Source organism: Hibiscus syriacus, unplaced genomic scaffold, assembly GCF_006381635.1.
Source record: "Hibiscus syriacus cultivar Baekdansim isolate YM2019G1 unplaced genomic scaffold, ASM638163v2 tig00117027_pilon, whole genome shotgun sequence".
In the NCBI taxonomy this organism is placed as follows: Eukaryota; Viridiplantae; Streptophyta; class Magnoliopsida; order Malvales; family Malvaceae; genus Hibiscus; species Hibiscus syriacus.
Genome location: NW_024063530.1, coordinates 343,932 through 357,388, shown reverse-complemented (window position 1 = coordinate 357,388; position 13,457 = coordinate 343,932). Strand labels below are relative to the sequence as shown.

General features: G+C 28.3%; 2 protein-coding genes across 4 annotated transcripts; one reads left to right on the top strand and one right to left on the bottom strand.

Annotated features, from left to right (window-relative positions):
• Positions 1–5,777: 5,777 nt before the first annotated feature.
• LOC120196139 lies at positions 5,778–7,564 on the top strand. Of its 2 annotated transcripts, none has more exons than XM_039198017.1 (3): positions 5,778–6,130; positions 7,055–7,337; positions 7,448–7,564. In XM_039198017.1, exons 1-3 carry the CDS (start codon positions 5,854–5,856, stop codon positions 7,500–7,502), a joined length of 615 nt encoding a protein of 204 aa, XP_039053948.1. In that variant the 5' UTR covers positions 5,778–5,853; the 3' UTR covers positions 7,503–7,564. The 2 variants fall into 2 exon arrangements, with proteins under 2 accessions (XP_039053948.1, XP_039053947.1); XM_039198016.1 differs by having other exon boundaries at positions 5,787–6,130; positions 7,055–7,331; positions 7,444–7,541.
• A 670-nt stretch (positions 7,565–8,234) lies between these two features.
• On the bottom strand, positions 8,235–12,188 carry LOC120196138 (cytochrome P450 90A1-like). Of its 2 annotated transcripts, none has more exons than XM_039198014.1 (8): positions 11,593–12,188; positions 10,678–10,827; positions 10,126–10,368; positions 9,378–9,464; positions 9,190–9,268; positions 9,003–9,114; positions 8,756–8,932; positions 8,235–8,633 (listed from the first exon to the last, which is right to left on the bottom strand). In XM_039198014.1, the coding sequence occupies exons 1-8, from the start codon at positions 12,118–12,120 to the stop codon at positions 8,543–8,545; spliced, it is 1,467 nt and encodes a 488-aa protein (XP_039053945.1). In that variant the 5' UTR covers positions 12,121–12,188; the 3' UTR covers positions 8,235–8,542. The 2 variants fall into 2 exon arrangements, with proteins under 2 accessions (XP_039053945.1, XP_039053946.1); XM_039198015.1 differs by having other exon boundaries at positions 8,756–8,886; positions 9,008–9,114.
• Between the last annotated feature and the right edge of the window lie 1,269 nt (positions 12,189–13,457).

Here is a 13,457-nt window from a genome sequence, read left to right as displayed (position 1 = left end):
GGTTCTAGTTAAACCATTGAAAACTAGGGAGTTGTAAAAGGATACTCTTGAACCTAGAAAAAAAAAAGAACAAATTAGTGAATTTGTTAGAAAATCCTTAGTGTGGAGCTAAGGTAGTGGATGTAGACTTGGTTGAGAAGTCGAACCACTCTAAACTATTGTGCAAATTGTCTATCCTTTCTCTCCTTACTCCCAAAATTTTTATTTGGCCAATTCACCCCCTTTTGGCATATTTCAATTGATCGAATCGAGCTTCATAAATCCCAACACATTGGATGACTATTTTAAAAGGTGACGAAAACTTAATGATCATTTTCAAGCTAAAAACTAAAAAGATGTATGTGTAGGCCTTGCCAAAGTTTGAAACTTTAAATTCAAAAGGATTGGCTCAAAATTGAATAAATAAGTCATCTTTTTCTTATCTATTAATATTAGATTGATATAAAATAAGATTTAATTTATATAAGTGAAATAAAATATTTTAATAAAATGTACATTTATAAAAAAAATATCACCAAGTAATGTTGAATATAGTGATAAAAAATAATTTTCGAATCAACTAATTAAAAGTTTGTTATTTTATAAATATTGATTTTTATAAACACTAATATTTAATTTATCAAATGACTAATGCATATGTTCACCACTTGTGACATTAATTAAAAACATTACGATAAAGTACAAAAATGATTATTAAATTATATTTAAATGGTCTTTTTGTCCATTAAAGTTTCAAAAAATTATAAAATGATCATTAAATTATTATAAAATAGTCATTAAACTTATCAAATTATTACAAAATAGTCTTTAAAACTTATCAAATTAGTATAAAATAGTCCTTAAACTTACAGAAATTTATCATAATTTTATATCAAGTAATGATTATTTTACAATAATTCGATAAATTTTATAATCATTTTATAAATTTTAAAACTCTAATAACCAAAAATATATTTCAAGACGATTTAATGACTATATGTATACTTTATCCAAAATTTTAATAATAAAATAAATATTAAAAATAAATTGCAAATTCTAAAGTGCAAGTACCATGCAAGCAAGATCCCCCCTTGTTTTCTAGAAAAGCATATCATGCCATATTATATATTCTTTTCAATATTATAGCATTATTCTATCTCTTACCGTGTGTAAGACGTGTGCATCAAATGCCTAAAATCCTCCAGCAATAAATAATAATGAAGCCCAAGGTCAAATCAGTGTGATCTTTTATCACTTGGTGTAATTTATCCAATAAATATAGGATAAACTATGTTATATTTGGTCACTCAACTATAAAAAAATACATTTTAATCATAAAACAAAATATTTTGCAGACAAATCACCAAGGTTAGGTTATAGTTTCATTTTAGTCGCTCAATTATAAAATAATTTTCATTTGTCACTCATGATTAAATTCTGTTAGTAACATGTGTTCATATATTTTGCAAGGGACTTGGCCTTAGTCCAACCCTTAAAGATTTTTTTTTCATTTTTCATAAATTTCCAATCAATTAAGTGGTAACACGCATGCATCACCATAATACGAGAACAGATGCCACTAACGGAATTAGTCATGGGTGATTAAAATGAAAGTTTTTTTTTTTTATATATAAACAAGTGAGAAAATGAAGATGAAACTTAATTTTGATGACTTCTTTGCAAAAAAAATCCTTTTCAGTGACCAAAGTGAAAATTTTTATAGTTGGATGGCTAATTGTGTTATTTACCCTATTTTTCATTAAACGAGTTGAATTATTAATTTATTTGAGATATTTCGACAACATTGTTTGGGTGAGAAAAAAATTTATTATATAAGTTGCAGTAGATATTGTTTTTTGAATTATAGTCTTTATTATGTTACTTTGTAGAAATCGTCCCAGTTACATGATAACTTTCAGAAAGGGTACAAATTGTTTAACAACTTTTTCATACAGGTAATGCGGAGGAATATGATTTTGGGTAGAAGTTATCATGTAACCCTAGTGACTCATCAAATACTGTAACAAAAATTTTAGTTTATAAAACAACATATATATAAGTTATCGAATTGAGATTAATTTGATGTTAGCACCAAATGATCTAATGATTTTAAATTTTAACATTTTGTATGTTTATTAGGGATTTTGATATTATCGATGTTAAAGCTCACACATTAAATTGTTTTGAAAAAACATTGAAAGGAGAAGAAAAAAAAAATTCGTAATACATATTGAACTCACGATCTAAAAAAGAAACAAAGAATCAATTGAAAAATTTTAATCATATAAATGAAAGATTGTTAACTATATACACTAATGATTTAAATGATTGGATGTGGCGACTGCCATTTCATCATAATATATATATACATGTATATATGGCATTTAAAATATATAAAATTAATGTTTTTTTTTCTTCTAATTGATTTAATTTAATATAAAATAAAAGTTGGAAAACAGAAATATCATTCGACCTAAAATTTATAGAATAGGATAATTTATAACACGACACTAACATGTATTAATAGTAGTTTTTTTTTCAAGAGCAGGTTTGAAAAATGCTCCATGTTATCACTTAGCAAGTAGCATGGACCAAAACCCAAAAATAAGATTCATCATTTCTAACTCCCACTCTCCACTCACAAAGTTTTCTCTGCAGCGGTTTATATTTTGCAACGACGGTTTTCCAAAGTCTTATTTTGAGTAGCAGTGGTGCTCGTTCACGGCCACCTCCACGTACTTCTGTTTTTTTTCCTCGTTCGTTCTTTATTTTATTAGTTTTTCATTGTTAGATTTAACTTAGTTTAATAATAATATTTCTTTTGGCCCCTTTTTGATAAAGGGTATTATGCCTACTGGTGTTTGTGGATTTTCGGTGTAAGTTTTTAAATTTGGTTTTCTTCTCGGTCTACTGTTTTATAAGAATCCATGGTTGGTTGCGTTCCCGATGTATGGTTCCTCTGTTCGTTTGTACAAGATGATTCGTTAGTTATCGTGTATATGTATCGGAAGAGATTATCGTTAAGGGGAGATCACTTTTTCTGTTGGCTATCACTAAGTGATCATTGTTATATTTTATTTATGATAGTCATGGCTGTATTTATACAGTTTGTAACTAGTAAAACATTTGTTAATACGACTTTCGATAAATGAAATATCTTGGTTAATTTTTTTAAAATATATTTGAAACTAATTTACTTAGTTTATTTGTTTCGAGTCCATTTCAAACTTGCCACGTTATTTCTTACGTCAAAAATAGTAAAATACCCTTTTAAATATTAAAAAATAAAAAATATATTGTTGAGGTAAAGATGATAATTTTTGAGTAATGATGTATCTAATAATTTTTTAAATTAGACATGAACCAAATCATCTTGGAGGTAAAGGAGTTGCTATTATTTATTAAAGTTTCGGGTTTGAGTACCATAAATGTCAAAGATATGAGTGTTCAATATCAAATAGTTCAAATGTCATATTTGAACATATACTACCTTGTACTTGTTCCAGATAAAATAAATTATTCAAAAGATAGCTGTTAAAATTTTAAATATAAATATGTAAAATTCAAAAATATCAAAAACTTAATTACATAAAAAAATAAAAATTAGGTACCTAATTAGGCCATTAAGAACTCGATACCTAATTACACTATTACAAAAAGTTAAACCCCTAATTTTACCATAAAAATAGCCAATTGTAAGAAAATGAAAATTACACATAACTATCAAAGTTAGATGTCAATAAATATAATTGCCCTATTATCTAAATTCTAATAATGTGAATATCACATATATAAATATATGCTCGACATAAATGTATTTGTTTTTTAAGACAATATACTTGAGGATTATATGCTATTTTTACATTAAAATGTATGACAAAGACTTAAAATACAAAATTAAAATTTATTTTTATTATATTGATTGAGTCTAAATTTGATTGATATCATTATCATAATTTTTTTTGATAAATCCGAGTGAATACAATATAATATCTGTACATAGACTCTTGACCATTCGACAACGAATGATCATACTCCTAATACACGTACTTGAACCTAAGACCTCACTAACTAATAACAAAACTTTTAATCACTAAAATCATTTGATTCGTACGATATTATTATTATCATAATTATATATAAGAAAACATGAATTCATTTATAGCTGAGGAAGATTTACTTAGTTTAATCGTTGTATTATTTAAATTTATTTTTATCATATTATAATAATAAATAATATCATTCTATTTTTTTTTTAAAATTCTTAATTATCCTACGCCTAAGAAGAGTCCTCTCTCTATATATACTAGGCCTCATGATCAATGTGTTTGTCATCTAGAAAATGTGCCATAGTTTTGGTGAAATTTGACAAAATAGGCGGCTTTAGACTACTTGTCCAATAAGCATTACATCTTCTTAATTATCCAAACATATAAAACCAAATCATTTAACAAATAAAGAAAAAGGCTGCTTCGTAGACCTTTACAAGTCGTGACGTACGTATTTGATTATTTATTGATGAGCCTACAATCTGAATATATTAATTTGACACATAATATGTTTCATTTGATGCTAATGATTTTTAAAAACTAAGTTTAAATTTGAATTTATGAAAAATAAATGAAAAGATACGTATTTGTAAAATTATCGACCATAACCGTGGCCCTCGATATCGGTTGGCGTGATTAGATTATATATTTTTATTAGTAAGTGGTTATAAGATAATATTTATTCGAAAAACTCTCAATTATTTGGGAGTGAACACAAACAATCTTATAAATATCATGCTCAAACTCGAGATCTATATAAATAATAACTATCCATTTAAACACTGAAGTCGTTTGATTTGTCCGCCCAAATAAATTATAGGTTAAATAAATAAGAGCGGAAAAAAAGAAAAAAAATAAAAGAAATTCGATTTTTATAATGTTTCAAAACAATATCGTTTTGGTTATACCTTCTCATTGATAAAATTATTGTTTATATATAAATGTTATGTATTAGAATTAAATTTATTAAAAGTTCAATAATATAAATAATATATCGTCTACAAAATAGTCACTTAACTATGGATAAGTTCTATTTAAAGCATTGATTTATTAATTTTTTAATCAAATCACTTAATTATTTAAATTATATCAATTAAAATTATATAATTAACAAAAATGCTAACATGACAGTTGAACAAATTTATATAATTATAAATTTGATCATCGTTATTTATATATTATATTAATTTGATTCTAATTTTAATTCCATGAATTTAATCATCTATTTATATGATAACACATGTCACTTTTTAATTGGATAAAAAATTAAGTACCAAATGCGGATCAAACTTGATTTAAGGGTTAGTGCTCTTAAACCCTAATGTCTCCAAGTTTAATCCACCTCCGTTATCAAAATTTTTAAAATTAGAAATCAATATAATATGTAAGTAATATGGATCAAATATATAGTTATATAAATTTATTTAATTGTCATACCAATTTTTATTTAACAACAAATAACTTAATAAATATAAATTAAATAATTTAAATGATCCATTAATAGTTAAATTAAAATGAATGATTATTCAAATAATTTATTAAAAAAATTATCTAATCCGAATCGAAATAAACTTATCGGACCGAAGCGATAATTAGAGCCGGGGTCAGTCGTTTATCAATCCCCGCCCCCACCTAATATCTTTGTCAATTGTCATCACTGTCGTCACAAAGGCCAAAATCCACAGTCAAACAATTTGAAACCTTCCTCCACACTTCAACTCCCATTTCATTTCATTTTTAAAGCTTAGAACTCCCTTCCTCTATCTCCCAAATTTTCAAACCTTCTTCTCTGTACATAAAATCTCTGAAATTTTCTTTTAAAAAAATGGGTTTCTCAAAGGAAGAAAAATCCAGAAGGATTTGGAGGGTTTTCATGACTATGTTTTTCTTGATAACAATGGCGATTTCGTTTCTTGTGTTTTCTGCGCCGGTTTTTCTTGTTCTTGCCGATGCGATATTGCCTTCTGCTTTGCTCTCTGCTTCGATTTCTCCTTCCTACTTATCGTTGAACAACCTTAGTTCGTATTTTGATAATTATGATTTTAGATCTTCTCTTATTGATATTCCGATCATATCAATCATCAGATCAGCCGTCATAATCTGTGAGTTAATCTTATCCCAATCGTATTTTCTTTTCTAGGTTGTTCAGATTGAATATGATTTAGTTGAATCATTAATCAAGCAATTTAGGCTTAATCCTCAACAAAAGATTCATGTCCTCCCTGCCTACAAAAACCCAGTTTTTTAGGTTTGATTAATAGATTTTAGGGTAAGCTACTGTTTAATACCTAAATCCCAAACTTTTAATTTTGATATGTTTAGTACTTATACTCTTAATTTTTTTTAAAATAATTTGAAATGTTTAGATTTTATTTCTTTTTTAATACCCATTAAAAATTTAGCGTTAAATTTTAAAAAATTGAAAATTTATGTACTAAAACGGATAGTTTAATTATTAATAAGTTTTAAAAAATGAGTACTAAAATATAACAAAGACTAAATATTAAGTTTGATTTTGAAAAAATTAAAAGTTTAAGTAATGAAACGATCAAAACTGATAATTTAAATATTAAACTAGTTATTTATCCTAGATCTTATTTGTTTTGTTTACATGCTTAATTAAATAGTAATTTTAGTCTATATTTTTAATATATTATTTTGGTCTAATATTTTATTTTAGGATAAATTTTTTTATATAAAATAAATTATATATAAAAATCGTTAAGTAACAAACTATTAACGCTTTAAAATAAGTATATTTTTATCTTAAAATGAAGTAATAATTGTGAAACGATTATTTTATTAAATATTGGGCTCTTTTAACCTTTAATGTAATAGTTAGTTAATAAATTATTAATTTAAAAAAAATCTTTTACCTTGAAATGAAACAATAGGATCAAAATATCGGAGAAAAAATAATAAAGGGAAAAGTGAAAGCTTTTCACCTTATAATAACAATACTAGCACGATATTAAAATAACAATTTTAATAAATAGTTGGAGTTAATTTGGATATTTTTCCTGCAGGTGTTTACAGTCTTTGTGATGGGCCAAACCTTTCGAGGGGACCATACCTGGGTATCACGATGATCTGTTCGATTTCATCATTGGTTTTTGTTTCATTAAAAGCTTCGTTGATGTTGAGTTGGAGAATTCCTAGAGAAGGGTATGTTACAGCCACGGAAGCTGCTCTCTTCATCTCTTCATGGGCTCTGGCAATTGCACACGTAATCGTGGCGTATAGGACAAGCTGCAGAGAAAGAAGGAAGCTACTTGTCTACAAAATTGACATCGAGGCTGTAAGCTTCCTATCTCTATATTTTTACATGGAACTTATTGGAATTCGGATTACCCTTAAAATTGAAGCGTTTTAAATTATATTTCTCATTCTAATTAATGAAGGTTATTTTGAAACTTTGAACAGAATGGGTTTCCAAGGTACCAAAAGATTCTCCCTCAAGAAAGAGCCAAGTAGATGCAATACTACTAACAATGAAAATTCTACTCTTCTCCCCTTTTGTTTTTGCTGGATTACAGGTAATATATGAATTATATTTCTCGTCTCGGATTATGATTTAAGATTTTTATATGATATTCGATTTAAAATAAAATGATTTTTTCCGACTCGAATAGATTTAACTAGTCTAAAAAAATCAGATTTCTTGTAATCAGTCTCCATTTGATATTTTATAGAAAAAGTGGTAGCCATGAAGCTTCAGATGATTAACTCATCTTCTTTTCTGCAGATTTAACCAAAAAACCAGTCTGTGGCATGAAATACAAAGATCACACGCAGCATATGTGTGTGTATATATATAAATTGAGGTAATTATAAAACATACCTCAATGAGTGTACAGTGTAACACATGTAAATATTTTATTAAAAAGGAATGGGCCAAAGGCCTTTTCGATATCCAAATTCGGATAACATAAATGGGTCAAATACCTTTTCGACATATAATGTAATGTTTGAATTACTCTTTTTTTTTTCACCTTAAATTCTTAAATCGAAATTAAAAGATATTACTTAAATTATACCGCGAGTCCTATTGTAACAATCTTGCCGATATAATAATTTACTTCTTCACTTTAATCATGTAATGCACACAATTATTGATAGATGAAAGAATTATGATATACCCTTTTGTGTCCTAGTTAAAGCTTTTGCATGCAGAAGTTACTAAATTAAAACTTAACCGATAGTTACATTAGAAATATATGTTTTTTTTTTTACAAAAATGTCAATCAAATACATAGTAGAGAGACAATGATTTCTGTTTTTCAAACTTTGTTCTCTCTTCCTCTTTCGTTTTATATTCCTAAAGACTGTTCGACCCCTGATGATCGTCTCTCCTCCTCTAGTCGACCGTATCCTCAACGTTAGGGACTTCTCCTCCATCTTTCGGTAATTCGAAGAGAAACAATGGCTTCCTCAATCGGATATTCCATCCTCTGACAACCCTTGCTTTCCTACACATACTTTTATCCCTCACCATCAGATTCGGACAAGTTAAATTAGCATCGACGCTGCAGATTGATGGGGTATCGTTTTTGTGTTCTCGTCGTGGGGAAGAAAACTAGCTTATCTTCTTCAGCAGGTACCCAACTGATTTAGAAATAAAACGAGTTAAACTTGTGCTCCTGAACTATACATTCGAATTGGACTCATATTCAGCTTAATTCTATCATAGTTGATAGTACCATTAATATCAATAAAAATATTAATACCTGAATTGAGTTACAAGGTGGTGTAAGAATACAGAGATTTCAACTCTAGCAAGCTCATATCCAGGGCACAACCGAGGTCCTCCTCCGAACGGCGTGTAAAAATTCCCGGAACAGCTCGTCCCCTGGACATTCTGTCCAAATTCATTCCAGGCAAATACGTAAAAAATATTTTTCTTCGACGAATATCGACGACAGTGAAAACCGAAACCACAAAATATAATTGTTTCATTGCGACTGCTATTTAGATTGTACCTGCCATCTCCACGGATTGAAAGTACGAGCGTCTTCAAAATGATCATGATCAAGATGGACGGCTCGAAACGATGCGAAAACCTTCCAATCCTTGGGAATTGTGTAACCTAATCATTGGTAAGCACTCAAAAATGAGCCTCATATGGTCACTCTTTTATAAAAAGAAATGTATATTTTCTGACCTTTTATGTTGACGTCGGTTATTGTTCGTCTGAAAACTCCACTGATAATGTTTGCGACTCGCAAGGTCTCGTTGATAACCTGAAATACATTATTGGGAATCATGGATTAAACAAGAAGGGCAAAGATCTAGGTTTAAGCCATTGCTGGACTGTCACGGCAATTTGTTTAGGACAATGAATTTACTTACACAGTGAGTGAATGACATTGACTTATAATCTCTCCATTCAAGAGCTTCCCACTCGCTTTTCTTCTCCCTAATCTCCTCGTACTCTTCCTGCCAAATTAAACAAGTCTCGTGTTTAAAATTCTAACAAATTTATAATTCACATGAAAGATGTGGCGTTAAAAGAAAATCATAGTCATACACCCTATCGCATACAATTAAAAATCTAAATCCCAATGACAAAAATTCCCTTGAAATTTCCGGTGCCGGGAAAGGACTCTATGGGCATTTCATGAAAGACAGCAAGATGATTTCGACAATTGGTAAAGTTTTCTCTTTTATTTTAAATTTATTTATTACAGGTTAAGGCGTGCAATTGGGACAGTCATCATTATGTCCGGTTAGGCAAATTCCAGTTCCTACTTTGACTTTTATGTTCTGCTTTGTACTCTTTGCCCCTACTTTTGACCGACAACATTAAAACCTTCAACATTAAATATATAATAATAAATTTTAATATTTAAATCCTAATCAAAATATCAGAAATAAACTAACAACTAATTATTCTAATAAAATGAGTTATTAAAGTTTAAATTTTAACTTATGTAAATGAAATAAATTGTGTTAAAAGGTGTCTCCATATTACACTTATAACTTTCAAATATAGATTGATCAATTAATTGAACGGACATAGATGGACAATAATTATATAAATATATATATCGAAATATATATATATATATATATATAGAATTAAAGAGGATAAATGTACCTTGAGTTGAGCCAAAGAAAGAGGGGTTTGGGTCAAGAATTTGACAGCAAGTGTCATGATAGTTGAAGTAGTCTCATAGCCAGCAACAAGCAAAGCCACCATGAAATCCACGATTTCCTCGTTTGAAATTCCCTCGTGCCCTAATAATCCTCCCAACATATCACTCTTCCTCTCACCTCTTTCATACCCTTCTCTTCTTTCCCTCACTATCTTCCCCAGTTCCTCTGCCACTTTCCTTCTTGCCTTCAAAAAAACACCCAATAAATATCGTTTTAAGTATAAACGTTTCTAAATTTATATTTGATGCAATAACAATATATATCAATTAATTAAACTATCAATGATATCTCAAACAAAAGTAGAAATTTATATTAGAGGTACGAATTGTAAAAGTTATATTAGAAATTTAGGAACGCGAAATTAGATAATTAATAAAAATATAAAAAGAATACTTGAGATATAAGATAATTTAAATTTTTAAAAAATGCAACTATATTTCAATACCTTCAATCCATCCCTACATATTTCAATAGAAATGAAGCTAGTACTTACTTTGATTGCACGACGATAGGTGATCGAAATTAAAGGTAAAGGGATGGTGAAGAAGCCTTCAATAACAAGAACGTATTGTTTTCTCAAACTTTCACTCCATTCACCGGGATCAATGCCCATTAGTTGTTTTATCGTTAACTCAAAAGTTATCTATAAAAAATAAAATAATAATAAATAAATATAAAAATATAATTATCACAATAACAAATTCAATAAATTTAACTAATATTTGTTTTAAAAATCAAAATTTAACATATGTAAATTACATTATTTAAATTTCGATTATTAAAATATAAAAAAAATTAATCACTAAAACCACTTAAGGGAAAAATAGCATATTGAATTTGAATCATATAGATGAAAAAAATTTAAAATAATTTGATTCTAAGATTTTATTTTGAGATTTTTGTGATTAATAATAATAAGGGTAAATTATATATTAGTACCTAGACTATCGTTTTTTGTTTATTTTAGTACTTAAACTTTCATTTTTTTCAAAATCATACTTAAAATTTAGTTTTTGTTTCATTTTAATATCTCGTTCAAAATTCAATGTTGAGTTTCGAAAAAAAAATAAAAGTTTAAGTACTTAAACGGATCAAAACTTATAGTTCAGGTACTAAACACATTAAGTTTTTAACGACGAGTATCAAAATAAAACAAAAACTAAACGTTAAATATGATTTTGAAAAAAATTAATACTAAAACGAATAAAAATAGATAGTTTATGTATTAAATGCATAGTTTACCCTAATAATACATTAATAATCACCAGCGTGACATTGAAATGATTCCGAGTCAGAGTCACCAACGCCCACGTTGATCATCTCCAACCGAACTCGAACGATTCATTACTGAGTGAACTCAGTCCGACAAATATTTAGATATTTGATTCTATTTATTTATTCATTTTACCTTCTTGGCTTCTTCCATGAGAAGGACACGGTCCGTCCAGGAATCCAAGTTGATCCGGATTAACCGGTCTATATCGACCAAGAGTTGATCTTTGATAATTGAATAGCTGACGGAACTCATGGTCAAAGAATGCATTCTTTTGTGAAGGTTGCCTTTCATCAATAGCAGCGAGTGTTTCCCAAGCAAATTCGAGATCGAACCGGGGTAACTAGACTCGAACAGCCTCCCTTCGTTTTGTAAGATGAACCGGTTCGTCTCCGGATCAGCTGAAAAGACAGTCGGTTCGCCGAAAATATGAGTCGTGAAGACCGAACCGTAACGTTTCACCCTTTCGTCGATGAACGGCTCGGGGTTCTCGGTCTTGTAAGCAGATATAAGCTGTAAGGTCTCCCCGATGAAAGGTAAACCCAAGTTTCCCGGTGGTAGACGGAGGCTCCGGAGACGCCTAGAACGGTGGAGGAGGAAGGAGACGACGGAGATGACGGTGGAGATGAGAATAATGAAAAGATAGTGAACGAAGATAGCCATGAACAAAAGGCTTTTTTCTCCTTATCTCCTTTTATTTTTTTCGAACATAAACGAAGAGAGATGGCAAACTCATAAGCAGGGTATGCGATTTAGCACATGAGGGGTATATGTAAGAAAATAAGGGGTGAAAACGAAAGGAAATGAAAATTTAGGGATATAATTGGTATTAAACGTGTCATCCCATACTTTCCTTAGGTTAGTCGACGATTATTATTTTGATAAATTATTAAATTTATTAAAATAATTGTAATTTTTTAATAAAAAAATATTTCCACCATATTAATCTATAACATTATTTTTAAATAGTATAAGTTGATTAGAATGTAATATTTATTTATAATATTTCTTAATTATTGACAATATATACACATTGTTAACGCAAATGTTCGAACTCAAAATCTCAAAAGATAACAACACTCTCATTAACCATTAAGATCACTCAATAAATTTTAATCTATAATAAACTCATTATTGAATTTAAGAAGTAAAATTTTAGTCTATAATAAACTTATTATTGAGTTTAAGAAGTAATTCTAATTAATATAAGATGATATATTTTATTTGATAATTTAAATTTCAATAATATTATTTATAAAATATGTGTAAATTTGTCTAAACATAAAAACAAACAAGTACTACAGCAATAATAAATTAATACTTTAACCAATATACTCAAATTCCACTCTCTTTTACATGTTGTCACCCAAACCTTCTTCCCATGATGCCTGTATTCTCTTGGCCCACAATGAACCTACTGGAAAAATAAAACACTCTCAACTTCATCATACGATTACCTTTATTCAAAAAATATTATACATTAAAAGTTTATTTTAAAAAAATACAAAAATAATTTGATTTTATTTATTATTTTATTCATCAATAGTAAGAAATATTTCACAATTATGTCGTTTGTACGTCATCACGACATATGTAAATAATTTTAAACTTTAATTTTTAAATTTAGAAATTAAACCCTAAATTGTATTTAGATGTAATAAAGTCATAATACGAATCGAGCGACTTCAGTGGTAAGGGAATTGTTGTTATTTCTTGAGGTCCCGGATTCGAACACCAAAAATACCAGAGATATGAACATTTAATGACAAATGATTAAGAATTATATTTAAGTAATACTACATTATACTTACTTCAAATTATTCAACTTTTTTTTATAAAATCATAAATCCTAAAAATACAATCTTAACTCCCAGGACATATGACAATATCATAATCCATCTTATGAAATAGCCTTTTCACTGTTAGTGTATGAAATATAGTTTGTTTATTTTTATATTTGTAGTTTATAATTTGACTATAAATTTGGTAAATAAGTTTTT

Excerpts from the sequence above, each read along its gene's own strand:
- LOC120196138 (XM_039198014.1), bottom strand. The coding sequence starts at position 12,120 with ATGGCTATCTTCGTTCACTATCTTTTCATTATTCTCATCTCCACCGTC. Across the intron at positions 9,269-9,377 it reads CAATGTCATTCACTCACTGT|GTTATCAACGAGACCTTGCG; the intron begins GTAAGTAAATTC and ends AATGTATTTCAG. Across the intron at positions 9,115-9,189 it reads AACCGACGTCAACATAAAAG|GTTACACAATTCCCAAGGAT; the intron begins GTCAGAAAATAT and ends ACCAATGATTAG.
- LOC120196139 (XM_039198017.1), top strand. The coding sequence starts at position 5,854 with ATGGGTTTCTCAAAGGAAGAAAAATCCAGAAGGATTTGGAGGGTTTTC. Across the intron at positions 6,131-7,054 it reads CAGATCAGCCGTCATAATCT|GTGTTTACAGTCTTTGTGAT; the intron begins GTGAGTTAATCT and ends TTTTTCCTGCAG. Across the intron at positions 7,338-7,447 it reads ATCGAGGCTGTAAGCTTCCT|ACAGAATGGGTTTCCAAGGT; the intron begins ATCTCTATATTT and ends TTGAAACTTTGA.